The sequence below is a fragment of the Corvus moneduloides genome, chromosome 1, assembly GCF_009650955.1.
Source record: "Corvus moneduloides isolate bCorMon1 chromosome 1, bCorMon1.pri, whole genome shotgun sequence".
In the NCBI taxonomy this organism is placed as follows: Eukaryota; Metazoa; Chordata; class Aves; order Passeriformes; family Corvidae; genus Corvus; species Corvus moneduloides.
This window is the reverse complement of record NC_045476.1, coordinates 62219878-62245647: the sequence shown is the minus strand read 5'-3', so window position 1 is coordinate 62245647 and position 25770 is coordinate 62219878. Positions and strand designations below refer to the sequence as shown.

At 40.7% G+C, this 25770-nt stretch overlaps 2 protein-coding genes across 8 annotated transcripts in view; one reads left to right on the top strand and one right to left on the bottom strand.

Moving 5' to 3' along the window:
* The window catches only part of AKAP9 (A-kinase anchoring protein 9), a 105694-nt gene extending 93653 nt beyond the window's left edge, over positions 1–12041 (top strand). For 6 of the 7 annotated variants that reach the window (XM_032112472.1, XM_032112463.1, XM_032112444.1 and 3 more), the window contains 11 exons: positions 654–804; positions 1695–2363; positions 4100–4299; positions 5107–5215; positions 6075–6260; positions 6819–7019; positions 7419–7651; positions 8627–8712; positions 9397–9517; positions 10652–10791; positions 11443–12041. In XM_032112472.1, coding sequence (XP_031968363.1) covers positions 654–804; positions 1695–2363; positions 4100–4299; positions 5107–5215; positions 6075–6260; positions 6819–7019; positions 7419–7651; positions 8627–8712; positions 9397–9517; positions 10652–10791; positions 11443–11486 — 2140 coding nt within the window. In that variant the 3' untranslated portion in view covers positions 11487–12041. The remainder of the gene's footprint in view (positions 1–653; positions 805–1694; positions 2364–4099; positions 4300–5106; positions 5216–6074; positions 6261–6818; positions 7020–7418; positions 7652–8626; positions 8713–9396; positions 9518–10651; positions 10792–11442) is intronic. The other variant, XM_032112438.1, reaches the window with a different exon arrangement.
* Positions 12042–12319: 278 nt separating this feature from the next.
* On the bottom strand, positions 12320–24228 carry LOC116445637 (lanosterol 14-alpha demethylase). The gene is given in 12 exon segments (XM_032112490.1): positions 12320–13513; positions 14158–14326; positions 15227–15322; positions 15921–16116; positions 16581–16700; positions 16882–17056; positions 18126–18252; positions 21700–21876; positions 22882–22980; positions 23900–24052; positions 24054–24104; positions 24106–24228. Coding segments are annotated over 12 exon segments (1659 nt in total). The 5' UTR covers positions 24223–24228; the 3' UTR covers positions 12320–13334.
* Between the last annotated feature and the right edge of the window lie 1542 nt (positions 24229–25770).

Sequence of the window (25770 nt, the reverse complement as noted above, 5' to 3'; positions counted from 1 at the left end):
ATGACTTTGCAAGTACTTCCATATGAAATACTCTTAAATTTTCTTTGATATGGTTGATAGCAGAGGCCACAGATTTGGCACTTAAGAAAGCCATTATTATTTTTGCCTGAACCAGAGGGATGCACCCATGAACAGTATCTTAATGTTCAGCTCAGAGATAACAAATTAAGCTGGAGTTTAAATTGGGATTACTTTAGAGGTTACTTTATACCCTTTACAGACGATCAGGAGCAAGTTTCTTTTGCAAACGGATGCAAAATTGATTTGCACAGAGTGAAAATTCAGGTCACAGATTTTTCTTTTTCCCCCAATATATTTTTTTCCCTTGAGAAACACGGCAGCAAGATGCACTTCCATGGCATTCTTTAAGATTTTGGCCAGTGACTGGATTAGGTTGAACACTAACCGCCGCTGAGCCCCCACAAGTGGCAGCTACAAAGTTAGCAGGATGAACACAGTTTCTATCATTCTTGAGTTATGCAGATCCTTTGGTTTTGAGTTAGTCTTGCCTTTCTAAATAGGCTTTTCACTGTTACTCTGCTAGACTAGCAGTGTTTTCAGTGCACAGGATGGAATAAAAAACCAAGTAACTGACCTTATCATGATAGGATTAGAGCCACTGCCTAATGTAAAAGTTGCCCGTTTCTTTTTAGGACTGAAGTTAAAGAAAAAGCAGCTGAGCTAGATATTCTCAAGGATACAATGGCCAACGAACAGAAAAAATCAAGAGAGCTACAGTGGGCTTTGGAAAAGGAAAAGGCTAAAATGGAACGCAGTGAAGAAAGAGGAAGAGAAGAGCTTGAGGTATTCCATAATCCCAAGTGGCCTGGAACATCAAGGAGCATGAAAATATTCTTTTGGTTAACATTTCATCTCAGCTTACATTTTTGCCCAATGCATGCTTCATGTTCTGTCTTCAACTGTAGTATTATATCATCTAGAGCTGAAGAAAGATGTATAGAAGCTGTGTGGCAAAGTAAGAAAAAGGCCTGATGCACACCCCATTTAAATCAATAGGAATTTTACCGTGCTTTTCAGGCCCAAGATTAAAAGGTTCTATAATGGCCCTCTATTATTCAATGGGACAGAACACTGCTAATATGGCTACACCCAGCCCCCACCACAGCCTAACCTGTAAAATGTAGTATTTAAGGAGACATATTGTTTGTCACCATTTAAAAAGTCAGCAGTTTCACCTCATGAAAATCAAACTAGAGAGTTTACTTTAGGAGAAGATGCTTCATTAGTATCTTCCTTGGTACCTCTGCAGTATTTGCTATAGTGAAGGGGAGAGCAGGTATCCTGGTACAAGACAAAAGGCAAAAAAGTGATAACTTCAATGGCATAGATTTATTCACATCTTGAAATCTGAAGTTGAAAAATCATTTTCACAGTTTTAGAAAGTAAAAGCAGCTGGCTGTCTTCAACGTCAGAACTACAGCTGCTTGTATCTCACTATAAAGTATGTGTTACAATGATTCTTCTATTAAATAATCTGATTTTAGAATAAAGACACCTGTAATGTATTTTAGTATCAGATGTAACTGCAGCATTCAGAGTATTGTCACATTAATTGTGAATAGCAAAACCTGTTAAAAGCAGCATGTATAGAGGTAGCATATTTGCAATTTGCAGAAGATAATGGAAAGTATGCACAAATGGCTTTAATCAATCCTTCCGTTTTCTTTTGAAAGGATTTAAAATTTTCTCTTGAAGATCAAAAACAAAAGAACTTAGAGTTAACTAAACTTCTGGAGCAAGAGAAACAGCTGTCAACTGATCTGCAACAGAAAATTGAATCCCAAGAAGCACTCAGTGCTGCCCAGCTGTCACGTGAGCGAGGCCGTAATTCTGAGTTGCAGGTGCTTCTTGAATCAGAGAAGGTTCGAGCTCTCGAAATAAGCAGTGCCCTAGAAAGGGAAAAAGAGCTATGTGCTCAGCTTCAAAGTGCTGAAGATAAGGGGCAAGCTGGAACACCTAATCCATCTGAGGAATTGCTTAAAGAGCTACAGAAGCAAATGGATGAAAAGCATGACCGTATAGTGGAGTTAGTAAGTGAGATGGAGAAGTATAAACTGGAATCTGTGCAAGTGAGACAGCAAATGGAAAAAGAAAGGCAGATCCAGAGGCAAGCATTACAAGCAGAACAAGATGCTAACATAATAGTACAGAAGAAACTCCATGAACTGGAGTCCAAAGTAGAAGACCTTCAGTGGCAACTTGGAGAAAAGAAGCAAGAAGTTCATAAATTAGGGAATGAAACAAAGAAGTTGCAGGAAATAATCCAAGATCTACAGAAAAAAGAGCAGGAGAATGAAGGAAGAAAGGAAGCCGAAAGGACACCAAGCCACAACCCAAATGAGGTACAGTAGGACTGAAAGTAATGTGTAATATTGAAATATGCAATTTAGCTTTAATTCTTTTGCTCAATTGTGTGTCACTGTGCCTTGACTCAATCTATAAAATAGCCTGCAGATTACAGACCATGGGCACCAGAGGATGGGAAAGGGAAGGCAGAGAATGGAAAAGGCAAAGCATTCCAGTTTGCTGCCTAAAACTATTCACCTGCTTCCTCCTGAAAGCAAAGTTACAGAAGTGTATAAGGAGGAGCACAAGCAGGGGAAATGCATCTGGATGTATACACACACTCTGTCTCAGGAGAAGAACATTCCTTGCAACCAGTTGCAGGAATGAGCTATTCCTACTCAGTAATGTCGCAGGTCACTGCCCTTAATCTTTAGTTCATAAACTGCAAGGGGTCTTTGAAACCTTATAAGTGGTCTTCCAACAGCTTCAGTAAATAAATGAGTAAGCAATCAAACAAACATATGCATGAATATGTATATGTTAGCAAACAAAACAGAAGAAAGAAATCAAGGTAAAAAATCAATTTAAGAATATCCTAATTTTTAGATGAATGAAAGTGGTAGCTGTTTCATCTACATTTTTCATTCTCATAAAAGGTCAGGAAAGTTTTTAAATTATTTTTAAATTACTTTTAGAACTTTTTTAGAAACTTGCCTGAAAAAGGTAAGCATTGCTAGGTGAGTGATTTGTGGGTAGTTGCAGAGAGGATTGACATGAGACTTGCTTGCCTCTTTGCTGACCATGTTTTTGCCCATGCTGAGATCATTCTTTTTACCAGTTATCCACGTGTGGAGCCAGGAAGGAAATTTTTCTTTTCATCTAATTTGGCTACCTTTATCTTTTGAAGCATTGGAAACTACCCACAGCTAGAGGCAGGATGTTGAGGATACTGGTAACTGTGGCAGCAGCAGCCTTCCTGCTACGCTCAGTTTGTGCACCTTGTTCTTCTGCACAGAGGGAACTGCCAGCACTGTGGTCAACAAAGAGTCTTCCCTTGGGTCAGGTTAGCAGCAGCTGTTGGGTTTTTTTCCCCTCCTCATCAGCAGATAGTCTGATCTGCTTTCCAGGATTTGCCTGGAATTTCAGATAGTGAATCTCCTGCTGTTTCCTGTGACATATGCAACACACAGACTTTTTTCTTTGGTACCACACTGTAGGGCAAACAGCCAAAGGCAGAGCCATGGGCTCAGGTTTCTTTATGAGTGATGGCAGTTCTTCCATGGCAGTGTTGGGAGGTTGTTGCTGAGGAACACGTCTTCAGTGCATTGTGTTGCTTGTGGTAGCATCTGTGGTATGGTTGCCTGTGACTGTGGACTGACCTCCATCACCATGGTGGTCTCTTTCAGCCCCTGTTTGTCTGACTATGAATTGGTTACCAAAACACATAGGTCCAGTTGCTCAAATTCCATGCACAACTGGTAAAGGAGCTGCTGATGGAAGAAACAGAAAGGCTTGGTGACTTCCTGCTGACTAAGTTTTTTGACTGGATTCACACTGTAGCTCTATGTTTGCTAGATCTTAGTCAAGAAAGACACTAGACCTTTCATGAATGATAGTTTAGTGCTACACTACAGCGGTGCTGTAGTCACACTAAACTTCTGTCTCTGTCAGAATTACTTGTTCGTCAGTTTCTGAGGGTGTTTCAGAATTGTATGTTTTCATTTTACAGCATTGGATCACATACATTATATATATATATATCTATATCTATAAGATACATATTTTTTTCCAGACTACCTGGGATACACCCAATGACAGAACAAGAAATTGGGTTCTCCAGCAAAAAATGGAAGGTGCTGAGTCAAATCAGTTGACTTACCGCACACTGACAGGAGATCTCTCTGCTGCTACTGAAATTCTGGAAAAAGTCAGACAAAAGCTGCAAAATGCATCTCCAAAGCTGAAGCAGTTGGCTTGGAAAGCTGCTAGCAGGTTAGACCAGTCTTCAGCTATTTGGTTTTGTTAACAGCAACCAGCAAGCTAATGTATTGGGTTTGAATCATACAGACTGCAGGGCTTAATTGAGTTTGGGGTTGATCTGGTTTTTTTAGAGAGTATCAAGTGCTGTTGTAAATCCTGTTTGTTTTAACAGGGTTCATTTTAAGGCACAGCAAAATTGTCCTTTCTTTCTCTGAAAAGTGATAAGGTTTCTCTGGGTATGGTGTAGGTAGATGAATTTAAAACAGTAATTAAACAATTCGTGATGTATAAGGGGATGAATATAGGGATTATTGTTCTGAATCATCCTCCTTGGGGAAAAAACTGATGGTCAAGTGAAACCGATCTTGATTCTTATTTTTGGGGGGTTATTATCTCAATAAGATAAAAAAATATCATGGGAGGTTTGAACCTGGTTTTATTTTGCTGTGATGGTCATTTAATATTAGACATTCCTTCAGACACGTTTGCACAAAGCAGGATGGGGTGTATCTGGGGTATACCCTAAGATTTTGATGACACGGATTCAACAGATTCATGGGAAGCAGAACCACTCTTTTAAATGTGGTTCATGTAGAACATCGCTGTCTACAAATGAGTGGAAACTGTTTTATACACTTTTTTTTCTATATCAAGACAATTTTGTTTAGAGTCACTGAGCAGTCCTGAAAATGTTGCCCTGTCTCCAGTAATGGTGCTGAAGCGACTTGCTATAGATCCAGTGCATAGGAATCTAGTCCTGTTAGTCTGGCTCAGGGTGTCAGAGTTGATCTGCTGTTCAAACTGTCCCTGTTGTTTCAGATTGCAGTTTGAAACAGCAGATGATCAAGACTTCATTGCAGTACAAAATGCTATTGAAGAAGTTATTTCAGAACTGAAAACACTGCCTGGATTCTCCAGTCTGGAAGAGGTGAGAGTCAATGCTGTAACTTTGATGAGAGAGTTTGGATGATGATATGTGGGCAGAAACCAGTAAGGAGTTTGTAAGCCTGTATTTATTCAGGTCTTTACTTTATAAAGGAAAATTCCAGTGAGTGTTCTGATTGAAGTTGGTAAAGTAAAGGGGTAAAAACATCCTTCCTTTTATTTTTTTTTTTTTATACTTTAAGTGATTTTTCAACTTTCAAATTAAAACTTTTCCAGTTTCATTTTAAATTTCTGTGTCTCTTGGCTTTTTCTTTAAGAGAAGTTATTTACCTTTCAGCAGTAATCCTGTAACTGAGGAAACTTTTCTCAGTACTTCCTAATATTAAAATCAACACTTAGTATTTACTGTATTGTGTTGACACAACACATTTACTTAAACTGCCCTGTGTTTACCAAAGGAAAGGGCACTGAAGATTGAGTAACATGCACCTGTGTAAAAAATGAAGTAAGGTAATCTGTTGCAAGGAATTTGGCAATATTTGATTTTTAAGTGAGCTTGATTTGATCCTTACCTGTATTTTAAGGAAGTGTTTTCAATGTAACTTGAAAAAAGCCTTGAGGCTTTTCTTTTCCTCTAAGATAGATAAACGTAGTAGAAAACTTTGCAAATTGTTATAGCTGATACAATTGAGCTTGTATGAAAGTACTCTGTTGTAATGTACAGGATAAGTATAGACAAGAAAGTCACATTAATCTGTAGTTTACATGTACACTGAAGTTTTTTATGTATAAGTTGATGCAAAGCTATTATCTACAAAAGTTTTTCACTGTAAGCCAGTTATTTTCAAATTGGCAACTTGGATCTAATAGAGGTTGAGTTTGGTTTTCTTTCTTCCTCACAGCTGAAGCTGGTGCTGCCACCAGGGACTCCGTCCAGCTCACTGACTGAGAGGCTGCTGAGGCAAAATGCTGAGCTGACGGGCTTTGTCAGCAGACTGAGTGAAGAGAAGAATAATTTGAGGAATGCTGTTATGAAACTGGAGGAAGAACTGAGAAGACACCAGCACAGACAACCTTCAGCAGACTGTGTATGTCTATGGTGGTGCTGATGTAATGAGTTATGTATAGAGACATAAAAGCGTAATTCATTATCCTAGTCACCCAGTTGAAAGTGATCAAGCTGTCTTTCCTGGTTTCCCTCTACAGAGTAAATGGGTGTGAGTTATTCTTGTTCAGTGATCAGTATGTCTCAGCTCACTGTTAAGTGTAAAACTTAGTGATTTTACCCAGCTTCTTTTTGTTAACTACTCTTTTCTTTTAAATGCCTTGTGCCTTTCTTTTTTATCTGTATCTTGTCACCGTGGTAAGCAGCTAATAGATCCAGATAGCTTCAAGATCGTTAAGCTAATATGATCCACTTGAGGGCAGTATTTTTTGCAGAAGCTGTATCTTTCTGGGACATTGATCAGGCTCCTAAAGTCACTGCTTTTGAGGTGTCAGAGCGCAAGGGTGGCCTCAGATCCAACCAATGGGTAGTTTTTCTCATTAATTTTATGAGCTCTCCACCAAACCAATGACTAGGATGACACAGCTTAAGCTTTTCCAAATCATCCAAGTCATTCAAATTCAGTTTCCTTTGTCTTCAGTCTTCTAGGCATTCATCAGATGTTGGAGTTAATATTGATACTCTTGTTGCCTCTGAGAAGGAAATGTGGAACAGAGAAAGGCTGTCGCTGCAGAAATCTTTGAAACAAGCTGATGCAGAACTCTCCAAGCTAAGAGCAGAGCTCAGGAGTGAGGCTTTCCTCAGAGAACTGGGATCAGATACTGAAAATGCTGTTTTAAGGGTAGGAAGATTTTTTTTCCCCACGTATTAACTACAGCTGCTTTTTAAATTTTGATATGGGCCTATTTTTCATTGTGTTCGCTCTGCTTTATTCTGCGTAAACAGATACTAACTCAGTTTTAAAATTTTCATCCTCAGATACCTGACTATTATTTTTTCTATCCAAGAATGACATGTAAGCACCTATGTTGTCCTTTTATGTGTGCTCCATTTCTTGATGTTTAGGTGAACCTCAATATAAGAAGCTGCATTCAGCAAGAGAGAGCAGCAGCACAGTCTTCGCCATGATAGTGACAAATGAATAATCACAGAAATGCTAGAGAAGTAACGATGTCAGAAGTCTTGGAACTGTAGTGATTCGTGGAGCTTATGGGGCTTTTTTCATTTTCTCTTGTTGCAGAGAATTTATGGCAAATACCTTCGAGCAGAGAGCTTTCGGAAAGCTCTCATCTATCAGAAAAAATACTTGCTGCTGTTACTAGGAGGATTCCAGGAGTGTGAAGAAGCCACGCTGGCCCTCATAGCACGGATGGGGGGACAGCCTTCCTACACAGACCTTGAAATCATCACACATCATTCAAAGGGTTTTACACGATTTCGCTCTGCAGTCAGGGTGTCCATTGCAATTTCAAGGTAAACTGGAGAAAGTTACATTTCAAACAGAAATGACTATGCAGTTTAATATATACTTTTCTAGCTCTCTAGTGAAATCTAGAAATTGTCATATTCCATCCTGTTTAAATGGTGTATTTTTGGTAGTCATGAATACAGTAGAGTGACAAGATGAGCAGAGTGTAGATAAAATCTGTAATAGGAATAAGCAGCCTTATTGTAGTTGAAAAGGGCTCAGTGTTTGATAAGCACGGGTGGAGTGTGCTGTGTAAAGTCATATTATTAAAAAAAAATTATGAGCAATTCTAAGGATTGCACTTATTTACAAAGGTTTTTTTCTGCAGCTTAATTTCCTTTAAAGATTAAATTCATACATACAAGTATAATACAGATTTAGGAATTAGTTTTCTCCATCTAGGTAGTCCTTTGAATTTCACAAGACTAAGGATGAGCAGGAATTGGTGAGGAAAAAAAGTAAAGTTTATTACTGCTTTGTACTGCCATGTCGCTACAAACCTTCACAAAGGTTTGAACCCCCAAGCACTTCTGCTTGCTATTGTTCTGAGCCTTGTGTGTAGTATAAATTCAATGAACTATTCATGTACCTGTTGTGAGATTTTTACTCACAGTGCTCTGCAGTTGCAGTTTTGGGGCTGTGACAGGGTAAAGAAAGTATATTTAGTATGGTTTTAAAATGCTGGTGTGCTGTTGCTTGGGTGCTTGAGCCATTTACTGTCCACTTGGACTTATACAGCACCTCTGGAATTGCACAGGTGAAGCTGAAAGCAGGTTTGGACAAAAGATGGTCTTGCTTAGGGATGTGCAAAAGGATGTTTTGTATTTGATACTCAGGTTTTAGACGCCCATCTGTTAATTTTGCTTGCTGGTCAAGAAATTCTTATACATTCTAGAATAAAAGAAGCAGGTTACTTTTATGAGACTATTTCATTTATCCTGAAGCTGTTTGTTTTTTGGTTTTTTTAATTTGAAATGCAGAATGAAGTTCCTGGTTCGTCGATGGCACAGAGTTACAGGTTCTGGTATTCTGACTATCAATAGGGATGTCTTTAGCCAGAACACAGGTAAGTCACAGTCTAGTAATGACTGAAAAAATGGTATTAGCAAGTCACACCTTACTTGCAAGTCACTGCTTAATGGAGATGGGTTTTAATTTGTATTGTCCTCATGTGGAATGAATGGGGGCTGTTCCCTCTTTCTTTCGCTGTAATTGTTTGGATTAGCTTATTTCTCAGTTTCCATTCTCAGCATAGACACTAAGCTATTTGCGTTCTCTTCAGTTTTGTTTTGCTCCATTGTGGGTGGTATTTAAAAAAATATGGAAGTTTTTTCGCTATGGAGTGCATTCATGAAAGCAATTTTAGCTGCGTCATTGAAGTTTTTGTAGGAGATCTGCACCGTGGTCTTTTTCTTAGAACAAAAGCTTATCATTCTTTTATTACAGGTTTATGTCTGGGAAATGACAGTTTTCTGTTTGCTTTTTTGTAGGAGTCTAAGGAGAATCAGAAGCTTCTTTATTATTTACTGGCTATTTAGGTCTGCACTAAAACCTTTGCTCAGTCTGTGAGAGTTTTCTCACTGACGTCAGTGAGGCCAGGATTTCACTTCTGCTTTTCCCTGAGGGTCTAAAAGTGGTCTACACTTGTTAAATGCCATTTTTGTGATACGCAAACAGAAAACTCATTTTTGAGATGCCCAGTGAAGTGCAAAAGCTTTTGGTTTCAAGACACTGATTTTTATATTTCTAGGTAATGAATTACGGCCTGATTCATTCTCTGGTGGCATGGATCTTTATGGAGAACAGAGGCATTCCTATAGATCCAGGTCAGGCATGGAGTCTCCTAGATCTCCTGTAAACTTTCAACATAAGTACGTTTGGGGTTTTTTTACTATTCTCTTTCAGGCACTGTTTAGCTAACTGAAAGCGTCAGTGTTGACTGCTAAGGTTTGTAACCTTTGATGCTGTAAGATTTACCTTTTTTGGTAAGAATAGGTAAAAAATGATGCCTCAGGCATTCAGTGTGTGATTACTCATCAGGTGCTTGAGCCCAAAGCTCGCACACCCCTCACACTGATTCCCGTCGTGCTCTCAGAACTGGCAGAGATCGCGGGATGGAGCTGTGCCTTCCTGCACCTGCAGAGCCTGGGCTTTGTGACTGAGTGACCCTGCCTGCCCTGCTGGCTGGGGCAGTGTGGTGTGGAGAGGGCTCTCAGCCAAGGGAAGGGAAAGCAGGGCTGCCCACTGTGGCCGAGGTTCACCCATTACTATGGGCTGGCAACAATTGCGTGGTGTCATGGCCAGAGTGTGGGTGGAAGCTGCTTGGTAGCTCCGTTGCTTTTTCTTGTTTAAGCCCTTCTGGTTGGTGAGCCTAAGCTGTGATACCAGATTCATCAGTGAGGCAGATGCCAGTGAAACCAGGTATTTTTCATCAAGGGCAACATTTTTATGAGTGCCATCAGCCTTTGATGAGCTAATACGAAGTTGTGAGCTCAGATCTTCACTGAATATCAAATTCTAGCCATTTTTGGGTTTCATTTTCATGTAAACCACCTCAATATTTGTATTATCTTAGTTTACATGGAAAAAACTTTTAATCTATTTTAGCCACTGTTACTTTTACTTAGAGAGTAATGAGGAGAGGCAGAATCCTATAAAGATAGCAGTGCTTGTTGACACAAGCTTCTTAATAGAAAACCAGACTTGAATCTACAGTGGCTTCTGCTGCAATCACACTAGGAATTTTCTGCTCAGTCTTCATCTCGAAAAAATGCAGCAACAAATCCTGTGCAGTAGAAAGAGAAGGCAAGTGGGAAGAGTGGTTTCTCTGGCTTGGACAGTAAGTGGCAGGGAGGTTAAATGGGTTTGATGTGCTGGCTACCACATGGGTAAGCTAAGGAACATGCAGGCCATGAGGTATCCCTACCTACAGTATTTTGCTGTGTGGCTGATATTTTTACTTGTAGTTGCCCTTTTTGAAATGGTGTGTGTTGTTCTGCCCCTAGGTTCCCCGGGATGCATGCTGATTTAAACCCAGTCTCCTTCGCCTGTCCTCAGCTGCAGAACTATGATCCCGAGAGGGCTCTGACAGATTACATCAATCGCCTGGAGGCACTGCAGAAGCGGCTGGGCAGCGTGCAGTCAGGTAGGGGCTCAGGCACCCTCCCCAGCATCCCTGGGGAGCACAGGGCCCACTGCCAAGTGGGTGCTGGTTCTCTGAGATACATAACAAACAACTTCAATTTTATCAATTTTCAGCCTTAAACAAGAGGCATTTCTGAGCTGTAGCAAAAAAACTCAATTAAAAGAAGACTGTAAAATTCTTTCAAAAGAGATACAAGCATGCTTTAATTATAGATTTTGAGATTATTGGTAACACTTTACTTCCCTGATCTCTAATAAATGCGCAGCAAGCATTCAGTTGGCATCTTGCTAAGAGTTTAAGTTACATGGAAAAAATTGTACCCAGAAGATTGGGACGTGGAAGAGGAATTTCTTCTCCTACCACTTCGATTACAGAAGTTACAGTCAATTTGTCCCATAGATAATGGCAATTCCTGTAAGAGGAATACCTCAAGAAAATTGTCAGAACAATGGGATGAAATTTGTCAAACTTGAGTTTTGAAGCTTTGTGTTGAAGTCTTCCTCATCATTTGAGGAAGTTTTATTCTTAAAAGATTTGATCTTTAGAAGTCCCTGTTCTATGATTTCCCATGCAAAATCTTTCATGCTTATTCAGCTGAATGTACCTACTTGTTCTAAGTAATCCTGATGAGAATTTTTCTCCATCTTACAGGTTCGACTTCATACACTCAGTTGCACATGGGTATAAGAAGATAATAATACCCTTCAACATCTCCATCACTGGCAGTGATGCTAACAGATTGCCTTCTGTAAATCTGTGCTCTTTCTGTGCTTTTGTATAATGTGTATATTGTGGGACCAATATGAACACAGCTATACGATTGTATACAGTTCCATCCTGGCACACCCACACAGACTGGGATTTATGTATGTAGGCACTTTGTGTTTATGAAAAAAAAAAAAAAACCTGAACAAAAAAAATCCCCCCAAACCCAAAACAAAAACCCCCACAGTTAAATTACATGTATATTTGTGGAATGCTAATTTAAATGATTAACTTATGAGGTGTGTATTTATCAAAAGGGTGCAAAGATGAAACTTGTGTATTAATTAAATTGAGCTACATTCAGCAAAGTTTACTTGCACTTTTTCTGGCAAGGCTACTGAAGTTACATTGACTCTCGTAATATTTGCTACTGGCAGTGCAGACAGAATATCACTTGTAGAGACCTATTTTTGTAATGGTAGAAGTTTTGAATTTTATGGGTATTTTGTCAAAGTACTGAAATAAACATGACTTCATGCTTCTAACTGTGTTCAAGAACTGCTCCCTTATTCACACAGAACAGGTTGCTCCTGCCTGGGAGCTCCTGCCTTCCTCCTGTTTGTAGTGACTGCAGCTTTACTTTTTACAGATCCCAAAGCACTGCTATCAGAGAGAGGGACAGGGACAAGCCTGGCTTCTGCAGACCCTGGTCACATCTGACAGAGCTGGGAGGGAAGATCTCAGCCACCTGCCCTGATACAAACACAAGGTTTTACAACAGTTACACTGAATTTAGACCAGGAAAGACTGGAGGAAGCCCTTGTTACACTGAGCACTGCTGAAGGGGGCATGACCCACTCCAAGAGTTACAAATTTACTGGTGAAACGTTTTCAAAAAGAAGTGACAGGGTTGAGCACAGGAAACTTCCCCAAGAGGTTTGTTTATAAATTTAATTCAAAATTGCTGTGAGCCAGAGCTCATTACCATTTATCATCAGCACTCTTGAACCAAACACTATTTAACAATCCTGCATGAGTCAGTACAAACCCAGACAACATTCAGCTATTTCACTTAATTTGTGACCTTTTTACACACAAACATATTATTTACAAAATTCATGTTGTTGGTATGTTCATATTGTTACTTTCACACTTTACATCAAGCTTCCAGAGATCACCATTTTCAAAATTTTTTAGAGAATTACTCATTGCTTTCTGAACATAAGCATTTCACAACTACTTCAAATTAGACAGTTAAATGGCTCATTCTTGAAAAGAATTACCTGTGAACATTTTGAACTCTGCCTACACTTAGCTGTACAGTAACATTTTCTTAAATCAGCCAAGACCATCGCGCACTTGCTTGGAACAGAATCATAAATGCCAAAGGAAAGGCACCACCACGTGCAGTCCCCTGTGGTGCCTGTTCCCTGATGGGTTTGCTGTAATTGGGTACAGAGGCAAGGTAGGCAGCCTTGCCCCTTGGTTATCTGGGAAAAGTAATCTTCAATTATTTTTCATAAGCAAGGAGTTCCACTTGTAGAAATGACTTTTTTCTTCATTAAAGATCTGGCATGCACCTTAAAAGTGTTACATCAATAGAAAAGACACTTTTCCTTTAAAAATGGAATGAGAAAATTGTAGAACAAGCAGTTATACACAGCAGCAGTAAATAGTGTGGGCAAACAAAATAGATGCATAACTTTTGCATTCGGTAGACTACTGTTGCTTTCCTAACAGTAGATGCATCAGCTTCCATTGCCACTCATTCTGTCACAATTCTATTCAAAAGTCTGTTAGTTCATACACTTAAATAAGTAAGGTTTTAGCACCAGAGTTTACAGAGACCGCCTCTTGTATCTGATAACAGGGTTATTAGGTGTGTGTATCATTGTTGTATAATTTATAGTTGGAAAATAGTCATTGACGAGATCAAATTCATACAAACGAAGCAAAGTAGACCAAATAGTCTTAATTTGAACATAAGCAAAGTTTTCTCCAATGCAGCGATGACGGCCTAGAAGGAAAGTCATAAAACACAGTTAGAATATTTTATTGGATTGCCAATCAGCTAACTTTAGAAATTTCATGTGGACAGTAGCTGCCCCTTTCTCATCAATCTGAGACTCTGGTGTTGCACATACCCCATTATATAACTCCATCCAAGTCTTATTTTTCTAAGTTGTCACTGCATAAAACAGATGAGTAAGTGGAATGAGATTGTGCTATTCTGTCCCCACTAGAAAGCATTAATTTATGTATCAGCAAAGAAGCATTTGCAACACTGAGAAATGAGATCAACTCTAACTCCATCAGCAATATTTGCAAACTGTTCTGGAAGTTGGGACTCTGCAGACTTTTGCTCTGCCTTCAGCTGAACTTTTATTACCAAGTTTATCCTTGATTTGAAAAGATGTGAGTCAAACATCACTCACACTAACCTAAAGATGTTTTGATTCCTGTTGTGAGAGATATATACAGCTATGAGTAATGCAGAACTATTAACTTAATTATTTTCACAGCACTTTCAAGTAAGAAACCTTTCAGGCAGAAATGTAAAAAAAAAAAAAATCTGTCCTCAGATGCTGCAGCGTGGAGATGGCTGGTGTGAGCCACCTCAGCACAGCCTCACTCAGGAAGGTGCTGCATTCTCTTACTCACCAGCACCAAAGGGAATGTATGCAAACTTCTCTCCAGCTGCTGGGTTATCCTGGAGATACCGGTCAGGTTTGAAGTCTAGAGCGTCATTCCAGGAGTCTCTGAGTCTGTGGTTAACAGTGGGAGATACACAAACTTGATGGCCAGGGGGAATATTGTATCCAGCAACAGTCTACAAGAGAAGACACAAGACCCCACACATGACAAAATGGCTCCATTTTTCATTTTAAAGTGTTACCTGAAGTGTTACATCACAAGGCTTACATTTCAGGAGATTTTGGCCAAGTGCATTTAAAATTAATAACCTAGCATTTTCTTCTCTCTTACTTATACAGGACACAGTGCTTAAGCAGTTGCAGGAACCTTCCAGCTGCTTTAATAAAGCTGGCAATTCTACAGAAGGAGGTTTAATAAAAAAAAAAAAAACCTTAAAATTTATTGAAAGCCTTTGTCATTCAAGGGACATAGTTAAAAAAAAAATTTCATTTTTTGACACGGTACTGTATTTGTACAAAGAGCGAGTTTTCTTTTGGATTTACCTAGCTTGTATTAAATGTGTGCCAAATTTTTCCATGACAGCAATTAAAAATACCTGGCAAACAAAAAGGCTTTAAATGCTGGCACCAAACTAAGCTCAAATAAGACTGGTAGCTACAAGAAGGGTCAGTTTTGCTGAAGAAAACTGCACATGGCTGTTCCTAGGTCCCAGAGCCTGCTCTTCTCCAGACTGAACCGTCCCTGTTCCCTCAGCCTCTCACCACAAAGGCTGCAGCGCCCTCCCATCCGGGTGGCCCTCAGCTTGTTGCACTTCCATCAGTCTCTTGCTTGCAGGGGGCTGCAGGGGTCCAAAGCTGGACACAATTCTAGATGGAGGTAACAAATACCAAGTTCAAGGTATTAAATGCTTTCCTCACTCAATGCTGGCTACACTACCACTGACAGAACCCCAGACTGCCATCAGCTTTCCTCCCTGCCAGCAAACACTGCTCACTTGTGTTTCCTTCTGCCAGCCGAGATACCTCTGATCTGGCCTGTGCTGCTGCAGTGAAATTAGCTTCAAAAAGTTCCTCACCTGGGGAGTCCTGGCCATTCTCATCATGGTCATTATAGGAGGTCTAAGCCTTAAAGTTTCTTTTAGACAGCGATCCAGCAAACTTAGATCCTTGAGCTGAAAATATAGAGAAAATGATATATCAAAATATAGCTGCGTTTATTCAATACAAACAAAATGCTATTTTATACTGTTTAAAAACGAATGTTTTTAAAAAATCAAAGAGTAAGCAGGACATATTTACATGTACTTTTATTAAACTACACTGATAATTTCTTTTTTTCCATTTGATTTGATTAAGAAGGAAAAAAATCACTGACCAGTGCAATTGAATACAACTAGTGTCTTAGTGATCTGTCTCATGAGTATTTACTGTTGCCTAATTAAAGAACAAGGTCACACTGCATTGCTTTCCTCAGTGGGAATATGAGGATCTTTCTCTTCTACAGAACTATCATTTATTAAATAAACATAGGAGCTGCACTTTCCCTAATGAACACTGATTAAAAAAACATTATCAAGGTGAAAATTTACTTGGACAGGAAGAGAAGAGGAAATGTACTGGCAAACAGCATTACCACAGAATGACTGTGCTAATGATTACTTTAACACAAAGCATGTGACTGTGACTGCGTTTCATGTCTGATGATCTTTTTTTTTAAATAAGCATCTAAAAGTATAAAAATACCCCTGAGGACTAACGTAAGATACAAACCTGGTCGTAAGTTAAGGGTGGCAAGTCATCCCCACACACTGCTTTCTGTTCTGCATAGCACTGTTCCTGGATGGATTTGTCTCTGGCGAGGAAGAAGCCGAGCCAGGCGCTGGTGGTGGAGGACGTGTGCTGCCCTGCCAGCAGCAGCCCGATCAGCATTCCCGCAATCTCATCGTCCGTCAGCGCGCGGCCGTCCCTGCGGCAAAGGGAGCCAAGTCAGAGCTTCGTTTGGTCACATTTCCAGTTATTGAGCATTGCTATTTATACAGCAGCATTTACCATTTCTTCTAATGTACTCACTCCTTCTCTCACTGCCTACTGTAAACAGAGAGGCAAAAGATCTAAGGGTAGGGAGAAGGGAGAATAGAGGGAGAGAGACTCTTTAGGAGCCTTAAAGAAAATCATTCCCCAACAGCCAGCAAACAGAAAGGAAGCAACCTCAGCCACCTCACGACCACCGATGAAAATCTCAGAAATCGGAATAACCATTGACAAGTGAAGTTTTAAACCTGTTTTTAAGAATACAGCTAGGACAAACTGCATGCAACAAAACCAATTCAGAACGTGAAGGAGTGTTTCTTGGGTTCTGGTAGATAGTTTTGACTAAAGAGCTCAAAGCTAAAGTAAATCTTCAAACAAGTCTTCAAACTCTTGGCTTACTTGTATGAAGCATCAAGTAGAGTTTGGAGCATGTCATCCTCCTTTTCCTCAGACTCCCGACGTTTCTGGATAACCTTGTAGAAAATATTCTTTATTTCTCTGTGCGCTCGATCTCGACGCCTGTGGTTCAACACACTTCCATTAGCAACTTTATACAAAGTAACACAGAATGCTTATGAGGATTTATTGGGATGTCTAGAATAGCTTACGAACAAGAAATGGTGGGGATGGGGGGCAAAATCCAAACAACAGTGAAGTTTAGATAAAATGCTTGAGTTGCTTCCTCTGTTATTGCTAGTACCTGAAGCTCGGCAGAGGCAGCCAGCCTGGCAGGAGCCAGGCAGCGTGAGTGAAACCCCCATCCAGGTCGGCGTACAGCTGAGCCACCTTCTCATTCAGCAAGCCTCGGATTTCCTTCCCGTGTAAGCAATGACTTGCTGTCAAAATGATCAGTTCTGAAAGGGCTTCAAACAGGTCTGAGGAAAGATTTGAAAAACATTACTGAAGATGCATCTCAGGTGACATGTTATGTTTTACAGGTTATAATTTTTATTTTGTGTAAGTAAAAAATAAGTAACTGGACACAGATTAATAATTTAAAATAGAGTTTTGGATAGTTTTACTAGGAGAATAAAGAATCCAATTTACAATTTCTATGTGTCTCATCAGATGTCTCTTCAAACACCTTTTTAATTAGATCACTGATACCTTTTTTCTAAGGTATTTCTTTCTAGAAATTTTGGTAGCAGAGTTAGTAATTCTTCCAAAGCAAGCAATGCATCACAAGCTCAATCCTTAATAAATATAAGCCATACAAAGATTTAACCCTGAATTCCAAATCCGTGGGAAACCAGTTTTCCTGCTCACTGAATTATTTTTATATAGCAGTACTTAGACACTTAAACATCAATTTATATATTACCGTATTATTAACTATATTACATATAAATCAAATAAATTCAAAATAACATATTAAAGTGTGATATGTATTATACAAATTTTATGCATTTAAATATAAATATGTATTTTAAAATAATATTTAGCACTGCTATGCAACTGTGAGCTTGTAACGATGATGGGCAAGCTGGGAATGAGGGAAAATAACTATTTCACTTTGGTCACTAACGTAACCATATCAGCTTCAAAGATGCAGTTTTTCACTGTAGAAACTCTCAGAGCCAAGATCTTCAGCACAGGCTCTCTAGGGTGTCAGAGCAGCAGCTTTTTCCCAGGGACTTGGAAGTGGTTACACTGAGCTGACACATCCAAAATGTGCACAACAGGTGCACTATGAGCCCATTAAGAAACCAAAACTAAGATAGTCCTTCATTCCTTTCAGTGATTTTCTGAGCAGCTTTGTTCTCCAATAGCCTTACGTTTGATTTTAAAAAAATCTGTATTTTCTTTCTTCTGATGTTCAGTACACTTTTACCTATGTAATTTTAGTTTCTTTAATATTCCAATACATGTTTTACAAAAATGTACTGCATTGGTCTTAATTACTTCCCAGAAAATTGGAGGAAAAATGCATTTGATCTTGCTTACTTTTCTCTCCACTCTCTCCCCATGCTTTGAAATACTCCTTTGTTTCTTCTTCAATCACAGATACATGCTGTCTAAACTGGGCAATGTTTAGCCCAGTTTTGAGCATCTTCTTCTGTTCCAAAAATATCTAAAAGAACCAAGACAGAAAAAGCAATCAGTACAAGGATCATCATATTAATGTAATTAAAGCTTATTAGAATTTGTACTATAAGACCATCCAGAAGTAAACAGGGATTATGATTAGGACTGCAGGGTACAGCAGATACTCAGTTCTAACTAATTGTTAATACTCTGTTTTTCACCTTCTTTGTCTTTCAAGCAATAGTTCAGAAACATCCAAGTAAAATAATAGCTCGAAGGAGCTGCAGTTCTCCCTTTTGCAGTACCAAACAAAAAGACTATTTTAGTATCTTCATCAAGCTTTATCCCTGAAGATACAAGATGCACGCAAAGTTGAATGATGGAATGCCCTTTAGATATATAATCACAAACTTAACCAGCCCCATCTTTGCAAAGTCTGGATTTAGCCTGTGTTCCCTGCTATGCAGCCTCCTGGCTTTCTCTCCCTCTCCTCTGTTCTCTCAGTTGCAAGGACCACTGGACTAGAGATGACCCTTTCTTTTACAGAGCCCTCTGATCTCACTGCCCAGGAGGTCAGACACAGAAGCAGGAGGCAAACTGTGTCCTAGGAAAGTAGAGAGTTTCACACCCTTCTCACCTCTTCCTCTTTTTCTCTGTATAGATCCATAGCTAATAAACCTACTGGTGAAAAGCCCTTCATTAGATGAGAAGCATTCACTGCATTGACAGAACATTGACTCAGAAAATTACTCATTTGATTTTTAAGCCCTAATTATGAATGAGACATCTGTCCTACAGCTCTGCACTGTACCATGAGCGTGATACATCAAAAACTCTTCCCACCAAGGGCTCTGCATGTAAGATACAGAATAAAAGGCTACTTCCTAGAAGCTTCTGTTTTGAGAATGCAGTGAGGACCCCAGAAGTCTGTCAGAGGACACACATGCCATAGAGCAAAGAGACAAGCACATTTCCCCTTGCAACATACTAGCCAGGCTCCAGCTTGATGAAGACAAGAATGGCACATGGGAGTGAACACATCCTCTGCAACTTCAGCTCCTCTCAACAAAGAACTATCTGCAAGAGGCTTGGGGGAAGGAGACAGAGAGTGAGTATGAGCTGATATATTGACTATGGATATTAACAAACAATTACCAGAATCACTGGTAAATAAGCAAGTTACTCATTTTGAAGAATAAGGAGTGGTTCTTCCAAACATGTGACTGAAAGTCATGGTCAAAATGAAGAGATACTTAGCAGCCTAAGCAGAGAGAAGGGGGTCTCAAAAGAAACTTCAGGATGACCCATCAATTGTAGAATGCCAATGAAATTTTCCATGGCTCTCTAAATGCCTTCTCATTAGATGTCTGAAATGAAATTGTGGTGATGACACTATGCAAAAAAAACCACCTCACCTCTAGCAGAACATGTTCTGGCCACAACTGGATGTGCTAGCTTCATAGAGGGAAACTAGAGATAACCAGTGTCAGAGATAATTTAAATGTCAGTGGCAAACTCCCTGCATCTCCTTGCTGTGGAAAAAGAGTAATTTTTGGGAAAAAAAAAGGAATTTTCTGAGGAGCCTGAATCTGCAGAGATAATAAGAAAGAAGTCCTTCTGGTATCAAAGGTATGAATTAAGTAGACATATCCACAGACACCCAAAGCTTACTGAGTAATATGAAAAGATTAATCTCTTGACTAAAGCAGAGCTCAAGCACACTCCAGGGAGAAAGAAAGCCTAGGGTAACTCTAGAAAAATACCTCATTTCAGAAAAAAGCAAAAAAAAAGCTGTATATGATGGGCCAATAAGGTAGGCTTTAATCATCCCTATGTGCCTGAAGTATATGGTTGTAAGAAATGCCCATTTCCAAGGAGCTTACAGAAAGTTCTATAAAACTGATGGATGAGATTAGATCCCATCAAAGAACTAGTTCTTGCATGAAGACAGACATTCAAATCCATCCACAAACTGAAGAGCATGCAAGCAGAAGTCGAAGCAGCTGTAGTAAGTGGGCAAACTTTCACAGAATTAAGAACAAATCGTGACCTTTAAGTTTCAAGCAGACATCCCATGACAGTCAGAATCCACAGAAGAAGCACAACACAGTGAAAATCTGGCCAATTTAGCAGTCTGTGATTCACAGACTTTTCTGAAGTTAGTATATACCAGAGAAGAACGCGAGATGTATTGCAGAGAATCATGCACCCTCCACACTCCAGCAGCTGCAAAAGTGATTGACAACTCCATCCCTGACATTTTGAGGAAGGCCTCAGACTATCTGAACTAGTAGAAACAGGTCTGTTAGAATGGCCCCACTTATGGAAGAGATCTCCTAGGACACAAGAAATGATCTCCTACTTGTTGTCCAGGCTGCAGTCCTGCTGGTTTCATTCTCATAGGGATGAGAGGAGCCATGCAAATCCATGAAGTGGAAAAGAATCTATCCCCCAAACTGCCTATCCACAATTTAGTACTTCCTGACAAAGGAGGAGACAACCAAGTTCTCCTTTACCTATTTAGAAAGTAGCAAGTTGTAGGTAGTTAGCTGTGTATGAGAATTTCAAAAGAACAGGGTAAGAACAACATGCATATTCTGTGGATCATGGCAAAATGCCAGTGTAGAGGCAAAGAGAGTAGTGATTACTGTCCCTAACCCACATCATTAACAGGCAACAACCACAGCACGTAGGCTGGCATGAATGAAGAGGCATGCTAAGGAGGCAAAGAAATTGATGGGTCACAGACACTAGTCAAATGTCGGACATTTATACAAACAAAATGAGGCCAAAACTGAAAATCCAAAAATAAAGTATACCACAGTGCTGTTTCTTCCACCCAACTACTCTGCCCTAACATGCACTGAACACAGAGTGCCAGTGGAGCAAGTGGGGCCACAGAAAAGCTGGCTTCTGCAGTTTGAGGGTCTGACATGACAGGCCACCCTCCCAAACAAGAAAGCAGCCAATGCTTAGCTTGGATACAACGCCACATGACACAGCCCCTCTGCTGCCATGCAGACTATTCTGCAAACACATACAGAATGATTTCTGTCTGAGCAAGACAAACCTTGTGGTTCAAACTGTTAAGTGATTACTCCCATGTTTAGATTTGGCATGGCAAAAATAAAGTTATCACTCCTGAGGCTTTCTCAGAAGAAAGGCCTGAAGTTGTTTGGAAGGGAAGAATGAGCTGCAGTCAGCAGCATGGTGCAAGGGAAGAAAAAAGTGACTCACTAGTTTTTCCTCTATGATGAGATTAGATGGTTTCAAGAACAAAGGATAACATCCAGAGTGACAAATGGCCAGGTGGTAAAGAAAGCAACCTGAACATGCTCAGTCTTGATTAGCCAGATCAGACTATTTCCCTACTGCAATATGCCACAGTTGCATATGAACACAACCCCATCAGACAGAGCCAAGAGCTCAGAGCTGCCTACTCAGCATTCAAACTGCACTGCTTTTCTACTCATCTGGTATTTAAAATACAAACCGCATTAGGGACGTCATAGGCAACTCCCCTGCCAAAAACTGGCGTAGTTAACCGAGAGTACACATCCTCCGCATTCAAATCTTCGTTTTTACTGTTGAAGAGTAGAGCAGCAGCATCACTACCCAGTAAGTATGTGAATGTCTTGCCAACCATAGTGAAACTGAACACAGGTCCGTACTAAGAGAGAGAATAAAAAAAAACCCCAGAATTTCCTTTAAATAAGAACACAAATCATTAAATCCCTATCTCTATATACAGTCTTTCATAAATTACATTTTCTCCTAAGTATCCAGAGATTTAATAAAGACAAAAATATTTAAAACCATATTTAAATTCTGTTCTCAATGTACATACCAGTGATATCTAATGTTATAATGAACACACGTGAATGTGCACATTTTAAAACCAATTATTTTAGAAAACATAAATGAAAGATCAGTCACAGTAAAAAAAATTAGCAGTGAGATTGCAGCATATATTGACTCCAGTAATCTACAAACACTGTCTCGAAAAATTCTGGATTTGGAGTTATGCATAGGTAATTAGGGGCAAATAAGACTTGGAAGTTTAAAAGTAGTCTCCAGCAGACCTTCATGCACCGGACCTGGCTTTCTCTAAGCTAATCAAGCTAAGATTTAAGCTTATAACTCTAGATAGTTTTAGACAATGTGAAGCAGCTTGATAAACCTAACTTAATTGGAACTAAGGCTCTACTGATTTAGTTAATTTCTTCTGGGCTGTTACAGTATAAAAACTACTGAGGTTTTATCCACCAGCTCTTTTAACATCAGAGAGGCCTTAAAATTCATCAAGTTGCCTATGGAGGTGGTCAGCTACATTCCAGCCTGGTCACAGACTGGTAAAGGATGTGATTAAAAGTTACCAATTACAGCAAGAAATAATGTCATGAAAATGGCTTTTTAATTAATTTGTGATGCAGCTATGAGCATTACCCAAATGCACAAGCATATTTTTGACATGTGAATCACAAGAGAGAGCTCAGAAAACACTACTGGTACATGAAGAGACCTGAAGATCACAGAGCCTACTGTGCACACTCCATTCCATATTTGAGGTGGTAAATGAGAATGAACTGATTTTAAACAGGCTCCAGAAAGAGAACTTAACAGATACACAAAAGTATTTGTATATATGCTCATCCAGTCATGTGGGAAAACATACCTTGTCATAAGCATTTTCCAAAAATTCAATGGGACTTTTTCCAAATGCGATTGCATGACCAAGGAAAGGGATGCCTGACGAAATAAAAGGTGGGTAGTTCTGTAGAAGAAAGAGAAAAATAATTACTGAATTTTCTTCAGAGATTATCATGGAATCATGGACTAATAGAATATCCTGAGCTGGAAGGGACCCACAAGGATCGAAGTCCAACTCCTGGCCCTGCACAGGACCATCTCCAAGGGTCACACCATGTGCCTGAGAGAGTTGTCCAAATGCTGCTTGAACTCTGCCAGGCTTGGTGCTGTGACCACTTCCCTGGTATGTGCCAGTGACAAAAAGTAATAAAAACGTGTCTATTTACATGAAAACTAACCACAAAGGAAGTTTTATATATGTTTGTTTAAACTCTTTTGTGAAAAGGCCAACCTTTAAAAAATATTCAGTTGTTCAGATAGAACTACATTTAAAAACAGCAAGGGTTAAAATAAAATGAATATGAGTAAAGTTCTTTCCTATGCTGCCTCTGAATGTAAAGCACAAAGATACGGCAACTGAAAAGAAGGCAGTCGGAAATGAAACAGTGGTGGAAGATTTGTTAAACAGCCCCCCAAAAGCAACTTCAGGTTAGCACTGGGTTTCATACATAAGCAGGCGCCTTCTTTGAAGCTCCATCCATGAAAGTACCGGGAACGCCTTTCGGCTCCGCAAGCCCTGCGCGCCTCTCCTTCCCGCGGTACCAACCGGCCGGCCGAGGGCGAAGCCGGCGCAGCTCTCTCAAGAAGCCGCGCTCAGAGCGGCTGCTGGAAACGCCGCTCGCCCGCCGGGGCCCGCTCCCACACGCCCGGGGTGCAGCGCCGCTCCCCCTGCGCTCCCGGGGGCTGTCCCGAGGCTGCTCCCGGCCCGCCCGCGCCCTGCAGCGAGAGCGCCCAGCTCCGCCGGCCCGCGGGCACCGTCCCTCAGCGGGACAGCGGCGGAGCCCGCCGGGCCTCCGCCCGGCCCCGCCGCCCCCGGCGCTCACCTTCTGGTCGGAGCCGAGGTGTCGCCGGTACCCCAGCTGGAACAGGTAGCCGAGGCTGAGCGCGAAGGCGGAGGCGGCCAGCACCAGGGAGAGCGGGTTGCCGACAGCCACCCGCTCCAGCAGGGACCCGCCGACATCCATGAGGTTCAGCATCTTCTCGGCGCCCGCCGCCATCCGCCGTGGCTCCGCGGGGCAGGGCGGTGCGATGGGCCGGGCTGATCCGAGCCCATGTGACGGTTCCCGGCGCTGGGCTGATCTCTGCCCATGTGACGATTCCCGCTGCCGGAGCCAACCCGCGGCCGCGCTGCGCGGGGTGACGGCATCGGCCGGGCTGCGGCCCACGCCATTGGGCGGGAGGCGGGCGGGGGCCGGGCCCGGCCGCCTGAGGGCTCGGCCTGACCGCCGGCGGCGCCGCGGCGCTCGGCGACGGGGTGTTTGCAATGCTGCGTGTCCTCGAACAGCCGGAGAACGTGGGTCTCCGGGAAATGAGGCCGACGACGGTGAGCCGTGCCTCGGGCATCACTGCTGGCGCCCCCGCTGACAGCCCAGGGCGCTGGTTTGTGAGGCTGCACAGCACGCGGAGAACGAGGACGGCTTGTTTGTGTTTAATTCCAGATGCTCCAAATGTTTAATGTGAGAAAATCCGGGTGTTGTTTCTGAAGTGGGTTTCCACTAAGACCTAAGGGTTTAAGATCAAATAGTGCACAGAGCTGCATTTGGAAACTAAGAAAGCTCATCACAGCCAAAGTCAGCTTGTTATCCATATAGTTTTTTAATTCAACAGGAATGTATCAATGCATTTCCGGAGATTTCTGGTTTGGGTAGGTCTTTTAAATGCAGTGTTTGTTCAGTCAGTTTCTACGTAAAGAAAAGTTTAAATGTGTGAGTCCAGGGAGTACTAGCAGGAAGCCAGGTTGGTCATTACATACAATGAGACATTTCAACAGGGTACACTTGCAAAGATTATCTGTAATGCTTTTAAATAAATTTTTGCAAAGTTCAGAAACCTAAATTCTCTGAAATTCCCTACTTCCTCTGAAATTTGACTTATTTGTTGACAACATCTATTGTTGTCATCAGTTCTGAGTACTTTTGTCAACTAGAAAAGGTACACAGGCAAAAACATAAGCTTGTTACTGTTTGAACATTCTTCTTGTTTCTTAAAGTGTGTAATATCCTCTGGTAAACCTTGTATCAAGGTCTCACGTGTGCTGAGTGTTACTAGATGAGGGGAGGTAGCAGACAATGCTTGTGAATGCTGAGATGTGCATGGAATCACTGTTGAGTACCTTCAAACTCTTCGTGCCAGCTATGGGCTCTAGGAAAGTTTTTAATTTGTTGCCTGCAAGCTCTAAGTTTCAACACTTTTCAATGCCAAAGGACATTAATCAGTGCAGTGATTGACAAAGAGTTACTTCATATTTACAAGCTCTGACAACTCTTTCGAAAGACATGAGAGATAGCGGGTTATGATTGACATTCTGTACTGTCAATTTACAAAGTAAATACATTTTTGGTGGCAATAGTGTCAGTCCTTTTCTTCCAAGAGACAGGATTTCTAGATTAATTACCTATATATGAAAAGTTTCATTTCATTTTTATGTAATTATTAATTATATTTAAATTTATACAGAATAGTAATAATTTTTTAATCTTTACCCTATATTAATAACAATTCTTTAAGGTAAAGCACAGCTTTTGCAGACCATGTATGTTGTTTCTGTTGAACCTGTATCTCTTTTTTCACTCACAGCCCAGCTTTAAGCTGCATCTAGCTGTAAGCTGACAGTGCACCCTGGAGCAATTGCTCCCTGCACTAAGCAGCAGCAGCAGCAGCAGCAGCAGCAGCAGCAGCAGCAGCAGCAGGCCAT